Source organism: Gavia stellata, chromosome 22 (genome assembly GCF_030936135.1).
Source record: "Gavia stellata isolate bGavSte3 chromosome 22, bGavSte3.hap2, whole genome shotgun sequence".
NCBI lineage: Eukaryota > Metazoa > Chordata > Aves > Gaviiformes > Gaviidae > Gavia > Gavia stellata.
The window spans coordinates 7,111,860-7,133,139 of record NC_082615.1 but is presented as its reverse complement, the minus strand read 5'-3'; the positions used below and the strand labels follow the sequence as shown (position 1 = coordinate 7,133,139).

The 21,280-nt window shown below is 47.6% G+C and overlaps 1 protein-coding gene across 1 annotated transcript in view; it reads left to right on the top strand.

Moving 5' to 3' along the window:
- The window catches only part of TMEM104 (transmembrane protein 104), a 41,143-nt gene extending 22,156 nt beyond the window's left edge, over nucleotides 1-18,987 (top strand). The window contains exons 8-9 of the mRNA XM_009821813.2: nucleotides 5,427-5,520; nucleotides 18,132-18,987. Coding sequence (XP_009820115.1) covers nucleotides 5,427-5,520; nucleotides 18,132-18,892 — 855 coding nt within the window. The 3' untranslated portion in view covers nucleotides 18,893-18,987. The remainder of the gene's footprint in view (nucleotides 1-5,426; nucleotides 5,521-18,131) is intronic.
- The last annotated feature ends 2,293 nt before the right edge of the window (nucleotides 18,988-21,280 follow it).

The window sequence follows — 21,280 nt, the reverse complement described above, 5'->3', positions numbered from 1 at the left end:
GGAGACTTTCCTCATGTCTGAGCACTGAATCAAACAAAGCTTCCTCTGGGAAGTGCTTGTTCAAGAGAGCTTGCATCTTTCTGTCATTATCTTGCTTTGCAGTGGGAATGCTGTGTACCCATAGTCCTGTATAAAGCACTCAACTCTCAGCTTTCCAGCCAAGGGGCAAAGTCTACCAAGGAGAGTGATCCATTTTGTTTTGTCAGCTTGCTCCCCATTAGAGTAGGGTTATTCACTGTACTCTCTCTTTGGGGAAAGAGGTACTGTTGCTCAACAGTTGTGAAACCTAAATATCAATATCTGCAGAGGTAGAGTTGGTACTATCCTGAAACGAAGTTTGTGTGAGATGTTGGTAGTTCTTCTATCAAGGGGGAAGCAAGAACCTCCAAGGAAGGATTCAGTTTGGGGTGCGTTCTGGTTCTGAATGAGGGTGAGGAAGGCTGGGAGGAGGAGGAGGAGGAGAAAAGGAAAGGGTGGTTGGGGCCTCAGCCCAAAGGGAGATATTTAAGGAGAGAGCACTGCAACATCTCTGTACCATCTTCATATCAAAACTGAGGGATCCTTGGCTTGATATCTGAGACTTACTAACTTTGCATTGGTACGATAGCCCTGTGCCACACAAATGCATTTATCCAAAAACTCTCAAACTTCTTTTTGTTCTGCTTCTGGAGTATTTGCTGCATTTAACAAGGTTAATCTTCATGGTCTCACTTTGCTCAGGTAAATACCCTGCTTCTACTCAACTTGTCTGAAAGCTTCCAGGCTCTGAATCAACAAGAAACAGTAGCTACTGTTTTTAATTCACTACTCAGCAAGCACCAAAGACAGATGCAATTCTTACAGATGAGTTTGTGGAGCATGAAAAGAAGCAAGTTCTGTTGACAGTTATGAATGAAGCTGGTTTTCAGATGGTCCTCTTGCAAATGTATGCAGGCAGTAGCCATAATGCTGTAACTGCTGCATCTAATACATGAATCAGCTACGTTTGGGATGCTAATTGTGCTTCCTGAGCAGTACTGGCTTTTTCTGTAAAAGCCGCATGCTGGGAAGCAGATGAAAGCTATTGGTTCAGGGTGATATATGGACCCTTCAGGTCATTAAAGAACCTGTTTAGTCAATACAGCCCTCTGACTGGCTTAAAGAATGTTTGTATGGTCTGAAAGACTCTTGGCATTAGCTGGCCATCACTTAGTGGTTGAGAGCTCTCTTGGTGGTCCTCGTGGCTGAAACTAAGCTGATAAAACCAGCCAGATGTCCTATTAACGCTTGATCTTTCGCTTTTTTAAGACAAACCAATAAACAAGGTTATGTAACCAAGTTTTAACATAAGAGCTTTAATAAAGTATACTTTTAGAAATACATAAATATATATAAAAATATATTCCAGGAAATGGTAAGCCCCAGCTAGTTTCCCCTGTGGCAAGAAGACTTGAGTTGACCTGCCTGCTTTTCAGTTTGAAATGCTAAGACCTGACAGAGGCAGAGGTTGGGGAAGTGGTGTTAAGTGGGTAGCCGGTTAAGAGAAGCTCCCAAACCTTGGTGCTGGTACTGTTGTGGCTTGGCTTGGTGGGAGGAATGGATTTGAAGACCCTCCCAGGGGTTGAGCAGGCTGGTGCTGCTGCTTGTGGCTCCTACTAGTCTGCAGGGCAGAGTATGATTCAGGGTGACAAGCTGCTGTTATTTCCTCTATGCTTGCTGCCTTCTAATTTTCTGACTGGAAATGTCAGTAAAAGCAAGAACAACAGTGTTTTTTCGGTCACTAATGTGCTGGATCTTCATGCTGTTTTTCAGCATGAGAAAGGAAGGAAAAATAAAGAATTTTGCATCTGTTGCGTTTATTTGCCGTGTGTGGGTTCCATGTACCCTCCGCAGCAAGCCTGGCCACTTGTCTGCCCTTTTCTGTTTAATGGGGGAGCTGGAGAGAAATTAGGGAACCACTCTTAATAGCTAGTCCTGTGCAAAAACACAGTAAAGGTTTCTCTCTGCCATCCTGTGAGTATAAACAGCATTTGATAGATTTGATGCTCCTTCTTAGCCAAAGAGTATTTCCTTACCTTGCATAAGTTTAACAATGAATCAGCCACATACACCTGCATGTTTCTAATAGGAAACCACTTCACTAGTAGAAAAATCTTTTATTAAAGTAGACTATGCTCATTCTACCTTGGGTTAATTTGCTGAAGCTTAGGAAGAGAATCATAAACTCCTAGAAAGCATGTCAGCTAGCTCAAGAGGTGAACTGGAAAACTTGGGAGAGCTTTTTGATGCGCATATTTGACTTCTGGCAGGGCTGACTGCAGTTTTCTGTGTAGGTTTGGGATTGTTTGAATAGCATGTGTAATGAAGTGCTTTGTAAATTATATCCCTCTGGGGAAGACTTGAGCTTGGAAAACATCAGGTAGAAAGTTTGGGTATATGTCTGAGGTGCTTATTTGATCTTACTTTTTGCTTAGGGAGAAGTTATGAAACTAAGTAACTTAATGGGTCGGAAGAGCATTTAGGTGTCTGGCACGGTGAGGTAGAGAAAGTAGGCATCCTCCTTCTAAGCATCATAGTCTCTTCTCATCCTTTTGGGGATGTGTTTTTAAATAGGCTTCCTGGCCTTAGTAATCTTCTGAGGGTTGATGATGAGATTAGCTCTAATCCAGGGACTGAGTCCTTACCCATCGTGTCCTGGTTATTGATGAGGAACTGACCCCTCTTCCCTGACCTGTGCTGAATCCTGTGGAGCTGTACACAATTTCACTTTGAAGTGATGTTAATCTGGCTGTTTAATGTCCTCTTCTGCCCTGCCTTTCTCCTTTCAAGCAGTCCAGTGTGTGCTGTGGCTTCCCTTCCTAAAAGTGGTTTGCACAATTCTCTACAAAGCAGGGCAATCTCATCTCATTCCAGACCTTAGCATCATTTGTACTGATCCATGGATATCCATCTTGGTTCGCTAATGGGCGTCAAGTGGAAAAGGTAATACATTTCTATTGCATTTGAATTCATCTCTCACTTGGTTCCTTTGGACCAGCTCCAGGATCTTGTTAAGAACAGAAGACACTGATCATCTTAAAGGATGGGAGAAGAATCCGACCATTCAGGCACAATGACTTGTATCTCTTCCCCATGAGTTGGGTAGTAAAGCCCACAGAGGAGGGGGAGGGTTGAAAGAGTCACTCAATGGATTTAGTTGTTTAAGATGCCTCGAGCACAGGAGAATAACTGCAGAAAGTGGAGTGTAACTTCTAGAAGAATTCCTTCTGCTTCATTAGCATATGTTGGGGAGCATGTAGGAGACTCAGGTTCTTCCAGCACCTAATGATGCTTTTGATGGTTTCTCAGCAACTGAGCCCCGAATCCACCTTAACACAGGTCTTTCATGAGTGCTTAAGACAAACCTAGGTTTCAGACCCAGCTGCTTTGGTGCTCAGCGATCTTGTGTCAATCCTTGCCATGGTTTGAGGTGCTGTTTTGCCAATTGGTTCTGGTGCATTCTAATTTGCAGAAGACACCTGTTCCTTAATTATCACCATCCTTCGTCTGTCTCTTTTTGTTTCAACTCTTTCTGATGCATGAGCTATTAACATGATTTGAAGGCAGGCTGTGTTGAGCAGTGTGTGTGCTGGGAGGGGAGGATGAAAGGTATTAGTCACAAACTTGAGAATAATTTCCTGTAAGAGAGTTGCTGTCTACTTGGTTGGCTCTGGGTCCTTGACCTACATCTCTCTCTAGTCTAAGGTTTATTTAGTCCTTTGGGATTTGTGCACTATCCTAGGACGGAGTGGCAGTCTGTAGAGGGCAGGAGAGAGTGGCAGAAGAGTGGAGTGAAGCTCCTGGTTAGAAGAAAGGAACAAGAGGGAGAAGGGTGAAAAAAGAGACTTGTAACTGGCTGGCTTGCTTCTGTGTTAGAACTGAAAGTGTCTTAACTATCAAGGCTGTTTTAGCTCTTAGTGTTGCCAGTTATGCCTCTGTTGTTGTATTCTGTATGATTTCAGTGTTTCCTCCAGGGATCCTCAATTGCTTCACAAATCTGAATTCTGTGCATGCTTTCTGCCCCTTTTTCTTTTTTTGCAAGCAGAAAAAACAAGACTTGGTGTAAATGATGGCCTCAGGTCAAAATATGTCTTGACTGAGCGACGTGTGAAACCAAGGGTTTTCTCCTCTGGTCCCCTTCTGGGTTTACTCTAGTCGTCTGAGAATACTTGTGATGCGAGGCGTTTCCAATTTGCCTTGCAGATATTCTGAAACTGTCTCGAAAAAGGTTTCTTGGGGTTGTACTAGTCTTAAAATAGCTTGGATTCTGTTCTGTCACCGACTCTGGGGTCGACAGAGACCTTGAGGCTCTGCAGCCTGCCCTTTCGAGTCCCAGTTCTTCCTTTGTGGTGACACCTTTTTTCGGAACTCCTTTAGGAAGTCATGGAAAAGAGCAATGTGTAAATATTAATGTTGAGTATTTGTCTTTAAAAAACCCTTTGGGATGCTCAACAAATCTGTACCATGTATGCTGTGGCTTTCTAGATACTGCTTGCTTACAGCTTTTGGACCTGTTAGTGTATCACTAGCCCATGCCATCTCATGGATCATGGGCAGGGCTGTCTTCTGTAACACCCATTTTTGTCCCCCTGTAACAAGTAGCTTCTCTCAGTTCACGTTCAGACCTTGGTCACGGTCTGTTGTCTTCCTGCAGTAAAGCCTTTCCTTTTCTCTGTCTGACTAGGTGGGGCTCTGAGTGTCGCTCAGCGTCTCTCAATATACAACTAAGAGGGCAGTGAAGAAAGATCTTTCCTTGTTGACAGTGTCTTTAATTTCCACACTGAATCAAGTTCATTCTTACGAGTATCTCTTTGATTAGTTTTTTTCCCTCACTTTGCATAGCTTTTCAGCTTCCAAGTCAACAGCTTAACTGTTATGCTGTAAGCTTCCTGCTGTAAAACAAGCAACTTAAAGCATGGAAAAAAAATGTTCTGGGCAGACCTGGCTCCATTGCTGTTCAACCTGGGACACCCTGAAGCTACCCCATCAATGTTAATGAGAGCAGACTGGTCATGGCTATTGCTATCCAGACCTAAACTGAGCATGTACCCGGACAAAGAGGCCACAGTTTAATATTTAATGTTCCATGAGGCTGCATTGAGAGCTTTTACTGAAATGTGTCAGTAAAGGCATGCTGTAGCAGTGATAGCAAGCGGCTGAGAGCCAAGAGGATCCTGTGCTCTGCTTCTGCCCGAGGCATGTTCTCTGATACAAAGCAGCTTGCTTGACCCCCTGTGTCTCAGCCAACCTAGCTGTAAAATTAAGCAACAAAGCTCCACGACAAACAGACATGTCTGGAGGTGAACTTCCAAGGCGAGCTTTGCTTTACTGACAAATCTGTCATACTAGCAGAATTTCTGGTTTTTAACCTAACGTGTGGTTTATTTTTTTTTTTGTTGTCCTTCCAGGCAGCATTCACTCTCCTCCTGGGTCCTTTCACCTTCTTCAATGTGCAGAAGACCAAGTATCTTCAAATCATGACATCCCTCATGAGATGGATAGGTGAGTCTTGGCAGAGTCTTGGCCACCTCTTTACTGTAGGTGGAACCTGAGTCATGCTACCAGTGCTTTTTAAATTTTTTTTATTTTTGCAAGATATTCTTGTTTGGAAGCAAGTGCTTGTCAAAACAAGCTCTTTGAGGAGGATTGTTCAGGCCTGATAAATCTTTGAGCAAAAGGATTTTTGTTCTAGGATAAAATTTCTGATTAAAACAAAACAAATTGTTCTCAATCAGACATGAGCTGGTAGATGAAGTTTTTAATCTGGTTTATGTGAGAGGCAGAAGGGATTTGGAAGTGTCTCCTGTGTGGGGGCTAACTGTGATACCCACCAGCTGCTGTTCAGTAGTAAGTTTCTCATTCTTTCAGCATGTGTACAACAGACTCTGTACAATCTTTGTTTTGATCTGAGAACAAAAGGCACTTCTGTCAGACTTTCCGCCCTTAATTTTATCATCTGTTTGCTTTTTTTTTTCCCCTGGGTCTTGCTTTAGTGTAGGATGTGTTGCATTGGAAACCCCCAAACCAATGTGTGTTGTCCTTGGGAAGCCCTGCTCTCGTGAGTTCTTTCCAAAAATCTTACTGCCAAGAACTGGGAAGACAGATAATTCCCTTAAGGGAAATAAGGCATTGTTACTTTTTTTGGCAGTGCTTTTGTCACCCAAAGATGCAGCTGCCTCACATCTGGCTTGTATGTGTACATGCCCTTAAAAGCTGAGAGAGAGGAGAGTGTGTGTGTGTTAATCGAGGCTTATGTTGAGGTTTGTCTTGTTTAGTGTAGCCTAGACAGAATAACTGATATTCAGGGCTGACAGAGAGGGTGTTACAGCACCAGCAGAATTTCTGCAGGTTAACAGTTGCCTGGTTCATGGGTCCAGACCATTCAAGCACAGAACTAGCTCTGTTTATACCTGTCATTGACCTGGAATAGGAAGAAAAGCTGATTCTCAGACTGTTTCCCACCGCACACACACACTTGGCTTGACTTCAGTTGGGTGTCTTCCCTTTTCTGGGAGTTCAAAGGCCTGTGATCCTGTCTGGAAGTGGCTGGCAGTCACTGTGGAGGGATAGAGATCGTCTGTTCTAGAGAACGTCTGAGATCGGGTTAAGCAGTTTTCACCCAGGAAAATGAGGTTTGATTTTAAGTCCTTAAGTCTCAGATGCTGAACAGCTTGAGTTAACGAATCCTGACCTTGGATGGTGTGAAAATCCTGAATGTTTGTTTTTCCCTTTTGTTGTCTGCGCACATGAAAGGTTTGAAAGCTCCCATGTTCTTCAGAGAAAGAGGTTGTCTCATTAAGGGGTATTAAAGGAAGTTTGGTTTTTTGGGGTTTTTTTCTTTAAAAAGGGTAATCTCTGCTCAGCTCACTGGCCTGTTTCCAATCACCCTGCCTCCTCTTTCCTGGTAAAGACATCAGTCAGACCTCATCCTGTCTCTGTGACAACCTGACACCTGCCTGATCTGCCATTGGTTTCCCTTTTGCCGGCTCCTTCCAGTATGAGGATCGCTAAACCTTGGCGTAAAGGCAGAAGTGCTTCTCTTTTTCATCGCTTGATGGAGAGGGACAAAGGCAGTGTTCGGAGAAGTGGAGGGGAAACTCATGCTTTAGCCTGATTGATTCCTGTGTCAGCACACTGGGGAACAGCTGCCCCAGATAATGATATTTAATGACCCTGACAGCACCTCAGTGGCTACTTAGAGCAACGGATTCCGTATGTGTACAATGAGGGATAGATTTATTAGGAAAGACGATTTATCAAACAGCCGTGTGATGCAGGGAACAGAGGAAAGCTCTTGCTGCAGATTCTGGGATAAGGATGGATCCCATACTGTTTAGATTTATCAAGCTGGCTTCTATCATGTCCTCACATCACCGCTGTCCCCTCCTCCAAAAGCAGGGCTGAGTTAAACATGGGTTGGTCTTTTGTTGGTGCTTAGAGGGCTTAGATCCTAAAGAATGGTCTTGGCTGGTGTTTTGTGGTCTCCTGAACTTGTCCTGCCTGAATGCCAATGGCCAGATATGAAGTCCTGTCCTGCTATAATCTGTGCCTTTTCTTCATCTTCCTTTAGTGGGTTTTAGCCACGTGGTGCTGAAGGTGGTTCCCCTTCTGCCAAGCGCTCTGAGCTGCAGAGCTGGACTCTGGAGCTGCCAGCTTACCTGTTTGTTTTGCTGGGTAAAAACTTCCCACACGGACAGTGGTTATTCAGCTTACCTGTGCCTGCTGGCCTGGTGTGGATGGGAAGCTGACCCATGCTTTGCATCATGATTTGAAAAAATGAAGCCTATTTGAGCTGGGAGGCCAGTACAGGCTTTGCAGTGGGCGTACTGCAGGACCTGTGGTACACCCTTCTCCCCAGCCTAGTGAAAAGCCCCTGGATTTTGGAGCAGCAGTGGCTGATGTAAGGCTGCACTGCCCCAGGTGTACTGGCAATTCAGATGACAGTGGCTGAGAGGATGTTTCTTGGCAGCAGGGAGAGCTAGCTGTGTGTGAAGGTCATTTCTGCTGGTGTTTGTAACAGTGTCAGCCTTGCCTTTGAAAGTTGCTTTCCCTCTTTCTCCTGATTTAAGTGATAATCAAATGTCACGAGGCTCTTTCCAGAGCCTCGTGCTCATCGCAAGCAGCACATTAGCTAACAAAGCCTACAGCGGTCTCTTTCCACACCTCACGGACAAGAAAAATTTCGCTCTGTCTCTGAAAAATGCAGTCTTAAACACTGGGACCTGAACTGGAAATTAAAAATGGGCCAGTTCAAAGAACACGGAGATGTGGCAGGAATCAGCTCTTCATCTGGCTGTATTTTTCCTCCCAGGGTAAGGGACTAGCCAGGACAGGCACCTCTGAAGTCTCCAGAAGGAGAAAGTTGAAGGAGGACCTTGCAAGCCCAAGTGCCATACTGCTAGAGAGCCCAGACAGATGGGCTCTCGTTGTCTGGGCCTGCTGAACATGGAGAGCTCATCTGGAAACAAGGCTGGCATGGTGAGGCATTTCCCTGTCAGGACTGATAGGAGCACAGAGGCTGGATCTGCGTCTCGAGGTTCGGGGGGCTGGTGGCAGAGAGAGGGCTTCCAGAGCCATCAAGCTGTTGGCAGTGTTATGAAGAGTAGCAGCTTACATACTTGGCTGCAAAACTGATTGCCGCCTTGCGTGGGTGAGTGCCAGTAGTTAAATTCAGTGCAACAGTCAGTGCTTGAACTGCTGGCCTTATCTGTGCTTAGAGATCTCTGTTCTCACTGAGCTGGCGGTGGGTAAGGGTTTGCCTACACAAGCTCTCATCCCTTTCCCAACTGGAAAAGCTCCTTAGGCTTCTTTTGTCAGCCCCCTCCTACTCATGCCCAAACTGACTTGGGAGACTGAGCACAGGCACCCTAAGGGGTGCGACAGGGAGCCTGTCATCTGCTTCCCTGGAGAAAGGGCTAGTTGGGAGAAATCACTTGTTCTAAATCCTGGTAATGGTGCTTAAGGTGAAATCTTGATTTGAGTTAGGGATAAAACCTTGCTGACTCGCCCAGCTCTTGAGCAAGGGTGTTAAGAGCAGAGACAGGGCCCAGACTGGTTAACCAGGTAAGTACGAATCGTCCCCTTGGGGTGAGGAGGGTTCCTTCCCCAAACTGTAACTCCTTCCTTCCTTTCAGCTCCCTTCCACCTCAGTCTTGCAAGTGCGGAGCTGTTATTAGCCCAAGCGCTTTACCAGTTTTGGAGCCTGCTTCCAGGTCTCTTACAAGGTTCTTGGAACAGGGCGTATCCTGCAGAAGACTAAACCAATTAAACCATCAATAAATTAGAGCTGTTGGTATTTTCAGTTCTGCTGTTTGGACTTCAGGCTCTTTTTTCCTGGAGGCTTTAAATCTGTGGTGGTGATGGATTGCTCCCTAAAGAGACTTGAATATCTAGCTGTTTTTTTTCCCCCCTCCTTTCTTCAGTCCTGATCAAGCGGTTGGTGTTAGGGGTGAGCTGCTGTAGGGCACGGCACAGCCAAAGGGACTGAGCCGGGCAAGTCTGATGCGTCTCTGAAAGCAGAGAGGGCACAGCGCTACCTCTTTATTATTGGATAATATTGGATAATAACTATCTAGCAGTGTCATGGGAAAGGATATGGATTAGGAAGGATAACAAAAGGACAGGGCTTGTTGGAGCTCAGCAGCAAACATTCGGTTATTGTGTATTAAGCAGCTAACCCGATTAATTGCAGCCTGTTACAGCCTGAGATGCCCAGCTCTATAGGTAAGGGCTGTTGGCTTTAAAGACATTGGTAGCGTGATTATCACTGCTGTTACTGAAGAGTCTCTGGCAACTGTTCCCAGACAGCTCCCATGTGGGACATTTGCTCTATGTGCTGCTCTTGATGCTGTATTGGAGTTATTAGAAAGTATTGTATTTTAATAAAGAGACATTTTATAGAGGAATAAACTTCTAGGTTTGGTTGCTGCAGGCTCAGTTCTCTCTCTGTAGCACAGTCAGACCATACCACATCCATTCAAGTAACTGCAGCCCTTGAGACAGATCACTCCCAACCCTGCCCAAACTGTGATCTCACAATTATATGCCCAGAAATAAAATCTCTTCCCTAGCTCTAACCTCTAGCCAGTAAGATGGAGGGAAAAAGGACAATAGCCAGGAAATATGCGTTAAGCTCTTTATTTTTTTTTTATTCCCTTTTTCCTCTCCCCCATTCCCTCCTGTCCTGTCCCCCCATCCCATGCTTGGTAGAAGCATGGTAGAAGGGTACTTGGTAGAAGGCTTCTAGGCAAGAAGCTAGGAGAGGGTTCTCCAAAAGCATGCTGGTGAGGTTGACTTTCCTTATCTGTTCATATCTCTGATATTTCTGCTTCTTCCACCAGGATCCTGCTCTTTACAGGACTCCTCAACACTTCTCTGCAGAGAACTGGTTCCAGACCATCTCACTTTGTGAGCAGGTTTCAGCTGCTGTAATAACTGTTGCTGCTATCCTTAGTAGGTTTAACCAGCCATGCTGGAGTTGATTCAGTGCAGAGACCCAGAGTCACTCTGCTACGTCCTTTCAGCTGCAGCTGCAGAGACTGAGAATTATAGCAGAGGCTGATACAGGAGGGGGTGACAAGTATCTGAAGTCCTGTGTTTCCAGTCTCCTGCAGAGAGGTTAGTCTTCCAGCATCCACAGTCCTCAAGGTGGCTTCTTTTCTGCATCAAAAATGGAGCTTTCTGCAAACAGCTTAAGGAGGGACCAGTTCAATCTCTGCCCCTTTCCTTTCACAGAGCAGGTCATATGGGAATGGCAAGGAAGAGGGAATTGGACTGTAAATCAGGACACTGTTGCATGTTCATTCTGACAAGCTTCTTCAACGAAGTTACTTCATGTTCTTGCATCCCTTTTGGAGCAGAGAAAGCTGCTGCCAGAGCCCAGGGTAAATAATTCACTAGGAGAAGTGAATATATTTATGAAGAGTTAGTTAAAAGGCTGTGCTTCTGTCATGCCTACTTTCGAAGTTGTCAGCTGAGGACCTCATTTCAGTGCTGTTTGTGGGGGGCAGTGGGGTGAAGCAGTGCCTGTGTGAGTGAAAGAGCCTTAATAGCTTCAGATGCAGATGGAGAGTGATGTGCGGTGCTGGACGGGACCACTGAGATCCTGCCTGAGGAGGTGACGTTCCTGAAAAGAGCACTTTATCCAGGCAGCAGGAGACAAACTGATGGGTCTCAGGGCTGGAGAAGGGGAGCTGAAAATGTAAGGACACATTCAGCCCTGCAAAAGGGTCCAAGTGATGGTGCCCACACAGGTTTTCAGAGTGAGTGTGTGGCATGTGAAGCTGCTCTCCATTCAGAGTGGGTGTTGTTGGAACAAGATGATAAAAACTTTGCTAGGTAGGGCCCAAAGCAGGATGGGGGAAGGTGCAGCTAAGGCTGCGGAGCACCTGGATTTCATGGGACACAGGTGCTCTGCACCCAGTGCTTTCCAAAGCATGCAGAGCCCTAGCTCAGGCTCATGGTGACACCAAAGTGTGTGTTATTCCACTCTCACAGAAGAGTAAATTCTCACATGGAGACAGAAGTGACTGCCAAAGCTAATAGACCAAGTCAACAGCAGAGCTCAGAGCCGAGGCCCAGTTGCAGAGGCTTTATGGTTCTTCTGCCAAAGGTGACCGAAGGAGAGAGGACAATAAACTACATGGGTAATTTTCCACCAGAAGCAAACAAGCCTCGCTGGCTGCTCTTTCCTTCCCATATGTTGAGATAAAGCATGCGTGATAAACACCAGAGTGCAGAGCTGTTTTTCTCCCTGTGATCTGTTACTGGTGTGCAGATGTGTGTGGAGACCAGCTGATGTGGGCTGAGAGGGCGCAGGTCCACCGGTTTCACAGCGGGCGTTGTTACCACAGTAAGGGAGGCTGCTTGTAAATCTTGGTTATCACGTAGCAAATCCTGCCCCAGATGATGAAGAAAAGCAGGGAAATAATGCTTTTACAGCAGAGAAGCCCTGCTTGAAGCGCTTCTGACAACCAAAAAGTCCCGGTGGTAGTTTTATTAAAGTTTCCCTTTGAATGAAACAGGCTCTAACTGGCTGAGGCCAGGGCAGCAGTAGTGTCTGACATGGTTGCAGCAGGAGCTAGCCAAACCTGGCAGAGTGGGTGAGATGGCAGGGGGAGTAGAGGTGCCTGAGAGGCTTTTTCTTGCCTTCCTGGTAAGCTGCCTCACACTTCTGTGATCTTAACTTGCCCAACATGTGGCTATGCTTCCCCTGAGGTATGAGCAACAGTCCCCCTGCCATGTAGACCCTGCCTTAGGCTTTGGGGCATGGAGGGTAACGCTGTCCCTGCAAGTCCCTGTTCTGCATTGGAGGAAGGAGCCACACTGATGTCCCACAACTTTTGCTCATGCCTTTCTTCTGGGAAGTAATTTCCCTCCTCTTCTGACATCTCTCTCCAGAGAACTGCTGTCTTCCATGAACACATCCATCTTGCTTCCCCAGAGTCTCTGCACTCATAAATCCTTCATCTTCCTAGAGATGGTGTTTTAGGCTCTGTCATTGCCAAATCTGATCCTTAATTACTGTAGCTGCCACATCTGATGGAGCAAACCTGGTTTTCATGTTACCTCTTTACTGTCATTTCATATAGAAACCTCCTCTGAAGGTTGGAGAAATTTTTTAGTTGCTTCTCTGGAGTTTATAGAGAGCTGGAGATCATGAACAAGTGGCAGGATATAGCTTCTGCAGGAGAAACTGGGTAAATGAGTGTTAAATTTAAGAATCGGTGTCTTAACTTCAGATACTTTGTTCTGCCAGCATGGTGAACTCCAGCTGTACTTGCTACAGCATCCATAGTGCCTGGCAGTTCCAGAGTTGCAGTGGGCTCTTAAACTTGCCCAAAACCCTTAGGGAAGGCAGCTGGCTCTGAGGCGGGAGTGGGTACCAGCATCCTAGAAAGACGTCATTAGTGAAGTAGGCAACACAAGTGTTGGCTAGGGATGCAGAAGGGTTGTCTTGACATGATGCTGTGCTGTATGTACAGAGCAGGTGCTCTTGCTTTTATGCCCTCTTTCCTGAAAGAGCTGCCTAATGTTGAACTGAATGAGATCTGTTCCTCTGTTTGAGTGGTCTGCTGTGTTTCAGCTTGATGGAGGATCAGGATCAAGGTTAAGGTGGGGAGAGGTCTTCCTCCTTCCAAAGAGAATGGGCTCAGGAAGCTCATGAAAACATCCTCCTCTTGGAATCCATTATGCCACCTAATGTATGAAAAGGGAAGCAAGTGGCATGCGTGTGAAAGGGTGATTCATTATCATTATTTCCTGCCATATTGATTCTCCGCTTCGACAAGAAAGCTCTGTCACACCGTCAGCTGGCGGTGACGGATGGCCCTGCCGCAAATGTGTCAGCAGCACAAAGTGGTGCCTGCTTAAACAAATGGCTGTGGGTGGGGGTAGGGGATCAGCCAGGCGTGGGCTGCTCCGCTGACAGCAGGGTGGTGTGGCTGCACGCCACTGCCTCTCTCCATCCCTGGAAGGGATGGCAGGCAGGTAGGGTGATGTTCTCGCCAGGCTTTGCTTGTGGAAGGAGGAATGAGAGTAGGGACGGAGCTGGAGAAGGTGTGGCTCGAGCTGTGGTGAATGGGTGTGCAAGATCATTCTTCCTCCGTCTTTACCTTTCTGACTTAACATAAAGGTGGTTGTCATGTAACCTTTGCTCTGTTTTATGTTTTTTTTCCCCAGTGAATCTTTTACGTATCCCTGGTTTGTGACTGTCTGCCCCCATGCTTTCTAGAACCGGTGAAACCATCCTTGTTTTAACTGGGACCAATGCTTTGAAGGTCAGAGTTTACTGTTGGACCTGGTGGGCAACATTTGTCTCTGGCCCTCTTTCCTGGGATCACAGAGAGATTATCCAACATTACAGGTCTGCGGAACCTCACTTCTGAGCTTGCTTCCCCCTTGCCAAGCCACGTCTTTCTGAATTACATGACAGAGTGTCTCTCTCCTCCCTGTTTCCCAGTATGGCTCAGTTCAGGATCTTCTCCATTATTTTCCACACGCCAGTAGAGAGACAGAAGTGGGGCACCAGGTGAAACATCTCAAAAGCATAGTGTCTTGCCAGGGATGCAAGGGAGTGTTAAGCCAGAAACTCATTCTGAGCATCAGTTCTTCCAGGAACCTACCATGATGGGGGTAAAAAAACCCCCATGGTTTAGCCTTGGATGACTTCTTTTTTTTTCTGCAGTAGCCTTTCTGCAGAAAGATGAAGCTCATGTACAAAACAGCATTTACAAAGGTGTTTGCTCTGACTCTGCAAAACAATCCTTAAACTTAGAATGGCTGAATTATCTTCACTGCTTCTCTGCAGCTGTTATACTTCTAACAAAGTTCACAAAAATGTATTTTTAATATCCCCAGACTCCTATATTTCCCACAGTGCTCTTATTTGGATGTGTGCTCATCCATATTCATCCTTCTTCCACCTGCAAGAACCATAGCAGAGCTGCCCTATCTCTGAATCAACATCTCGAGCAGGACAGGCAGCAGTAGTTGTCTGCAAGGTCTGCCTTGTCTGAGAAGAGCCGGTGTTTGCTCCTCAAAGAGTGAGAGGAGGGGTCTGCAGAGGAGACAGTTGGACAGAGGTGATGAGATTCATCACAACTTTTCCTTTATGGCATACCCCCTCTTTATTTTTTTTTTCCACAGCCTCACTTACATTCTTTAGTAGGAATGATGCTCAAACATCTAGAGGAGAGAAGATGAGACACGAAGCGTTCTCTGTGCCTTGTTGACTGCTAAGCCTGTCTGTGGTGTGTGGGTTTGGAGTGGGTCTGACACTGTTGAAAAATCAGGACAAGCAAAACCCTCGACTGCTTTTTAAGCACTTGTTTAAAACAAAGTTTTCATGTAACCTACTAACAATCCATGGTGTCATTGCTGCCCACCTCACTTTGTGGCTCAAGGTGCTGTCGGTCATGGTATCTGAAGGTGTTTCATCCCTGGAGCATATTGCTTATATGCTCTGTCCTGTGTGTAGAGGAACAGATCAAGGCTTTTTTATGAACCCATGTCTGACTTCGCCAGGGTCCTTGTGGTGAAGGAACGCTGTTGGACAGTTGATGTGGCAACTGTAGGTGACTTGAAATAGTGTGGTGTGACTCTGCCTGCAGCCTGCTGTCCCACATAGAGGAGGATGCGAGCAGGAACATTGTGTGTACCTGCAGGATCCTGAGCTGCCTCTTGTCTGCTCAAAGCTGCCTGTCAGTCAGAGTCTGTCATCTTCTTTTCGTCTTGATGTATCATCCAGCATAACTAGGTTTCAGAGTTTCATTTTTGGGCTTGCCTCCTCCCAGGGACAGGCAGATAAATCTGGCATGCAAACGCTTTGGCTCTTTGGTTCCAGGAGTGAGAGCCTCTTCTGCCGCAGGGAGTGGGAGAAAACACAACTGTTGGGGCAGGGCTGCTGTTGTCTTCTCTGGGGCTGGAATTGTGCAGGGGACTTTTCCAGTTTACCCAGCACAACCTCCTTCAAGGATCATGCATCTGCAGAGAACCAGTGCTAGGGCAGGCGGAGCACAGCTTGCCTTCTTGGAAACAGTACCAGTTTAGATTTTAGTATTGGATTATCACTCCTTGTAACTTTAACTTTTAATAGGTTTAATTTCTGAAAGAAATACTTAAGGAAAAACAAAAGTGTTATGAATTCTAGCTTCTTAAGCCATAGACTTCTGTCCGTCATTCAGGGAATCCACTGGAAACCTGATCCTTCAGTGCTCCCTACCAGAAAAAACATGCGCTGGGGCAGAGGAGAGCCTGTGGGTCTCTAACTGAAGAGGCGCTCTGAAGGTGGGGTGCAAGCCTGGGGGTTGCCCTGAACTGGTCCTATTAGCACTGGTGTGCAAAGCAGGGTTTTGAGCCAATGGCAAGAGTGAGTTCGGGGATGGAAGTAGTTCACCCTTCACTCTCCTGAGCACAGCAGGTAGAGATTTACTGTTTAATGTGCAGGGGAAAAGGTGTGAGACTTTTGCAGTTACACCTGGTCCAGATACAGGAACTGCTCAGGATTGGGCTTCAGAGGCCAACCACCTCTCCCAAGTGAGAGGGAAAGGAACGGTCTTAGCGTATTTCCAGAGCTGTTTTGTCTTGTTGCCCTGGGCACCTTCTCTTCCTTGTAGCCTGTGCAAGCCTGGGGAGTGCAGCTGATGTCACATCACCTGAACACAGCTCTCTCAGGCTATCTTGCTCTAGCAGATATGGCTGGCAAGCGTCTCCCCTCCAGGGAGCAATGGGGAAGGCACAACAACTGTACCTGTGTTCACAGTGCAACTCACTTGCTGACTTGAGTGAAGGAGAGGGGAATTGTGCCCCTGCGGAGCAATGAGCTGTTGCTTTCCATAGCCCTCTGACTGCTCTTGGGGAGGTAAATAGAGCCCAGCACAACCAAAGCAGCCTGGCCCTCGTGCTGTGAAGGAATGGATCTGCTGTCACCAGTCCACTGTTTGTGGGGAGCTGTTGGATTTGCCCTGTTACTGGGAAACAGTTGGAAGCGAGAGGTTTCTTGAGGTAGCACGAGATGAAATGCAGTGTGTGGCTTGGTAAGGGCTCAGCACAAAGCTGGTGCTTGTCACAGGAAGAAAAGGAGGATTGCTGTGAGAGGAGAAACTGGGTTTCGGAGAGTGCTGGGGGTGCGCGGGAGGCAACGTTCGGTTAAGGTCTCACTGGGGACAAAAGAGGCAGTGTTCTCTAACCGCTCTGTAACTATCCCTTCTAGTCCCTTCCCTGCCAGGGTTTCCCATCTCCAGCCGCCTGTGTCAGGCAGAGCAGTACTGGGTGCAGAGCAAGCCAGTGTCCTTGTCACCCCACTGCGAGCCTGCCCAGCTCACAGTGCCGGTGGCCAGCCTCCTATGGGCTTGGCCACAGGACTGTGCGCTGCTCTGTTTAATTCGTCTGTATTTATATTTATGACATTCAAAGTTGTCCATAGCAGTAGCGTCAGCACTTTGTTATTTTTCTCATTACCTGGTAATTCACGGCTCTGCTCCAATGCTTCAAACCAGTGCAGGAGGCAGCTCTGTGCAAGCCATAGTGGCCCATCCATTGCCAGCACCAGACTGTAAATCTTGCTGCTTGCTGCCCTGCCAGGCAGGTTTTTTTCCCCTGTTCCTTGTTAACTCCAGCAGCTGATGATCATCTGTCCCAGGTTGATGTGATTTCTGTGACACCAGAATTAGTTTTCTGCTGGTTTTATGTGCCATGCTAGGAATAGCAGTAACTGCTTCTGGCTCAAATTTCCACCAGCGGAGTAAATAAGGGCATTAGCCCAATCTCCTCAATTAATTTTTGTCCATAGCACGTTGCTTTTTGTGATAAGCTCTGTAAAATGTTGTTAGGCTTTTCCCTGACATAAGTGAAGGGTAGACAAGCAGACTTTGTGCCTAGAAGTGATGAATTTTAATAGCAGTCTTTCAGTGCTGCTTTAGTCCCTTCCAGACTGGCTTCTCCACCCAGGGATTAACTACAGACAGCCTGTTCCTCCTGCCTGGGAAATGGCTGGCTAGTTCTTGCTCTACCGTGCTTGACAGATCACAGGGACAGACAGGAAAGCTCAGTAGTAGCTGCTGCTCCCATGCATCTGCCTGTGCACGTAGGTGAGGTCTTGGAAACATTAGTCCAGTTGCAAATGTGTAGGAATATTACTGGTGTTGACTGCAGCCAGGTTTAATCTTTTCTTCCTCTAGAGGTCAAAGCTCTAACATCTCTAAGCCATTTTTAAATGGTGATATTTAGCCGAGGTGTGTGGCAGAAGCATCCATGGACTGAGACCCTTGAGGATGATGGGCTCAGGCAGCTGTGTTAGCGTTATGCTTCTGAAGGGCCCAGAGCAACCGGTTGCCATTGGGCGTGGGAGGGTGAGTCCCTGCGGGAAGGAGACTGGAGGGAGATGCCTGCCAAAGGCAGTCCTGAGCCCATTCCCTTATCTGCTGACTAGCACTGAAAGCAAGTCGTGATTAATTCCTGTGCACCTTGCCTTTGATGTACCACCTTCTCCAGAGATAAGGAGATGTTCTTGTGGAGCAGGAGAGAGGGCTGGTGCCAAGCCTGCCGATGCCGATGGGAGGAGGGTTGTGGGGAGTGTAGACCTGGGCTTGACCCGAAACCTTCTCTCTCTCCAGCTTTCATCCTCATGATTATTCTGGCCCTCATCCGCATCAGCAGAGGCCAAGCTGAAGGTCACCCGTCCATGGCCCAGCTATCAGGCATCCGCAATCTCTTTGGGGTGTGCGTCTACTCCTTCATGTGCCAGCACTCCCTGCCATCCCTCATCACACCCATCTCCAAGAAGAAGCATGTCAACAAGCTCGTGCTGCTCGATTACATCCTGATCCTGGCTTTCTACAGCCTCCTGTCCTTCACTGCCATTTACTGCTTCCGCAACGACACCCTTATGGACATGTACACGCTCAACTTCACCAACTGTGAGATCATCAATGTTGCCTTCATTCGCTACTTCCTGGGCCTCTTCCCTGTCTTCACCATCAGTACCAACTTCCCCATCATTGCAGTGACCCTGCGCAACAACTGGAAGACCCTTTTCCACAGAGAAGGAGGGACCTACCCGTGGGTGGTGGATAGGATTGTCTTTCCTGCCATCACACTGATTCCTCCAGTGCTGGTGGCTTTCTGCACCCACGATCTGGAGTCCTTGGTGGGGATCACGGGAGCCTATGCCGGGAACGGGATCCAGTATCTCATTCCGGCTTTCCTCGTGTACTGCAGTCGCAAGGACACTCAGCTGGTCTTTGGCAGTGGGACGGTCAACAAGCACCTCTCCCCTTTCCGGCACACCTTCTGGATTGTGTTTGTGCTCATATGGGGCTTCTCTTGTTTTGTGTTTGTGACTGCAAACATCGTCCTGAGCGAGTCAAAACTCTGATGTGGGGGTAGCGGCATGCTCCCTCCTGAGCTCCAGAGCCTTCAGCATTTCAGCTCCCCCTCTGGGACTGTGGAGTGGGGGAGAGGCAACATGAAGGGGAAGTTTCCAGGCCATCAGCTTGGTGGCACAGGTTAGACCTGGAGACAGACTTTCTTCACTCCATTTTGGGTGTGGATGGAGTGGACTCAGCCTTGTTACAATCCTGGTTCTCAGACCCGCTATACAAAGCCATGGGGCTGAGCCCTTGGCAGCCTGCACGATTAACCAGTGTCCAGCCATTTCTGCCTTCAGCTCTGTTGGAGTATCACTTTCTCCATCCCTACAGTGGCTCCCTGTGTGCTGCGGGTCTCAGCACATAGGAGATGAGACAGCCTTGGCTGCTCACTACACTAATCAGCTCAATGTCCCTTCTCCCAAAAGCAGGGACATACTGTGCAGAATCCAGCAGGAGTTTGGGGGAATTGAGTCTCTTCTGTCTGCTGAGACCCCTCCCAACCAATCTCCTGTACCAGTTGAGGGAAGAAATTAGGGTGGACATAGCCCTAATTCAGACAAAAATAATTTTGTGTTCTGTTACACTTTTTTTTTTTCTAGAGGCATTAACCTGTTTGTGCACCATGGATTGCCTGGGATCTAGGATCTTTTGCTTAGAGCTGGATTTCTCCAGCCCAGGAGTTTACATTCACACTTCTCATCCTGTTCTCCTGTGCTGTGGCAGCCCCAGCCGGACAGAGCGATGCCCCTACGCATGCAGAGATACACCTGTTCGCCCCTGGAAAGGAAACTGCAGCCTTGCTTCCCTCGGCTCCTGCATGCAGCTCAGTGGCTTCAGCTGGCAGAGCCCTTCTCCCTTCCTCACCTTTGCACAGGGCTGGTACAACCAGCCAGACCCTAACTCCAGTGGTCAGGATTCGTGTGTGCTGGGGAGGTGCTAATTACCCAGTCCTGACACGCGTGAGGCCTGCGAGAGCTCTGGCTGTGCACACTGATGTGTTTCCAGCCTTCTGCGATGGGTAATTAGCCTTGAAACAAGGTGGGTGTTAACTCAAGGGAATGGGCTGGTGCCAGGAGGACGCGGCAGTGCCCTGGCTTAGCCTGCCTGCTGGAGCAGAGCTCCCAAGTGCTGTGGGAGAGCAAAAACGGAAACCCTTCCAGAATTGGGCTTGAATCCCACCCCTCTTCTCTTTCTGCACAGGGTTAAGGTGGTCTTTGGGCTGGTCCTGCTCAGCTTATCTGAGAATTGGGCTGCCTGTTACCTTGGGCAGGCAGTGCTGCAGATGAGTCTCTGCTGCTGAGGCTTCTGGTAGTCGCTATAATACCACAGAGACAAATAGCACTGGGTCCTGTGCTCTGAGGCCCTTGGGCAAAGGTCTTATGGGTTTTCCTAACAAAAGGAAGAACTTCAAAATATTTCAGGTGAAAACTTTTAACCCCCTCTTATTAAAGCAGGTTCAAAGCCAGGTGCATGTCACTTATGTTAGATCCTCTTGCCCTCTGCACTTGCTGCAGTATTAAGTGTCACCGCTCACTAAAGCAAGCTTTGAACTGCAGCTCTTTTTAATCAAGCTCTGTTTTCAAGTAGGACTGTCTGGTTTCCATATGACCTGAAGTGCTCCTCCTGGGGGAATATGCAAGTACCTGGAGCTGTATAAAAACACTTCATGGCTTTTAAAGTAAAACGCTGCACCTCTCAAGCCTGAGCACTGCCACAGTGTCCTTGCCAAGCTGCTTGGGGAGGATCTGGGGGGACTGTTCAGGATCAAGTTGGAGATGAGACAAACAGGCATTGGCAGCCCTCACTAGTGAGTTTAAACATCTGCAAGTGCTCTGGGGAAGCTGATGTGGCATCTTCAGTGCCAAATTAGCAAGTTATTTTACAGGTGGCTGGTGCTGGTGTCTTATTGAGGAAGAGGGACAGTAGCTCTGTAGGTTGGAGGGCAAATTCATGGGGCAGCTGAGCTGGGAGCCACCTGCAAGGCAGCTGGGAACTGGGCAGAGCAGGAGCCAGGAATTTAATCCTGATGAAATGAGCCTTTGGAAAGCTGGAGAGGCTGTGGGGGCTGTTCCTCTGCACAAGTGCGCAGGTGCGGGTTTATGGAGGGGGCTGAGGCCTTTCCTACTGCACGGTTTGCTCTAGGCTGCCTGTGCTTTGCAAGGCATTTGGCTCAGCCTCCATCCCTTCGAGTGCCCATTTCAATCTCTTGCCTTCACATTTCACTGCCAGCCATTTCATCTCCTCTCATCCTCCCTTCCCCTCTTAGGGCTGCCCTTGGTCTCCCTCCCCCCCTGTCCTTATTTCATACAGGGTGGCCTCCCACCTGCCTTGCTGGGGTGGGAGTGGGGTGGGAGGAGGGAGGGAGCCCAGCCTGGCACACCCTCTCCTGCCAC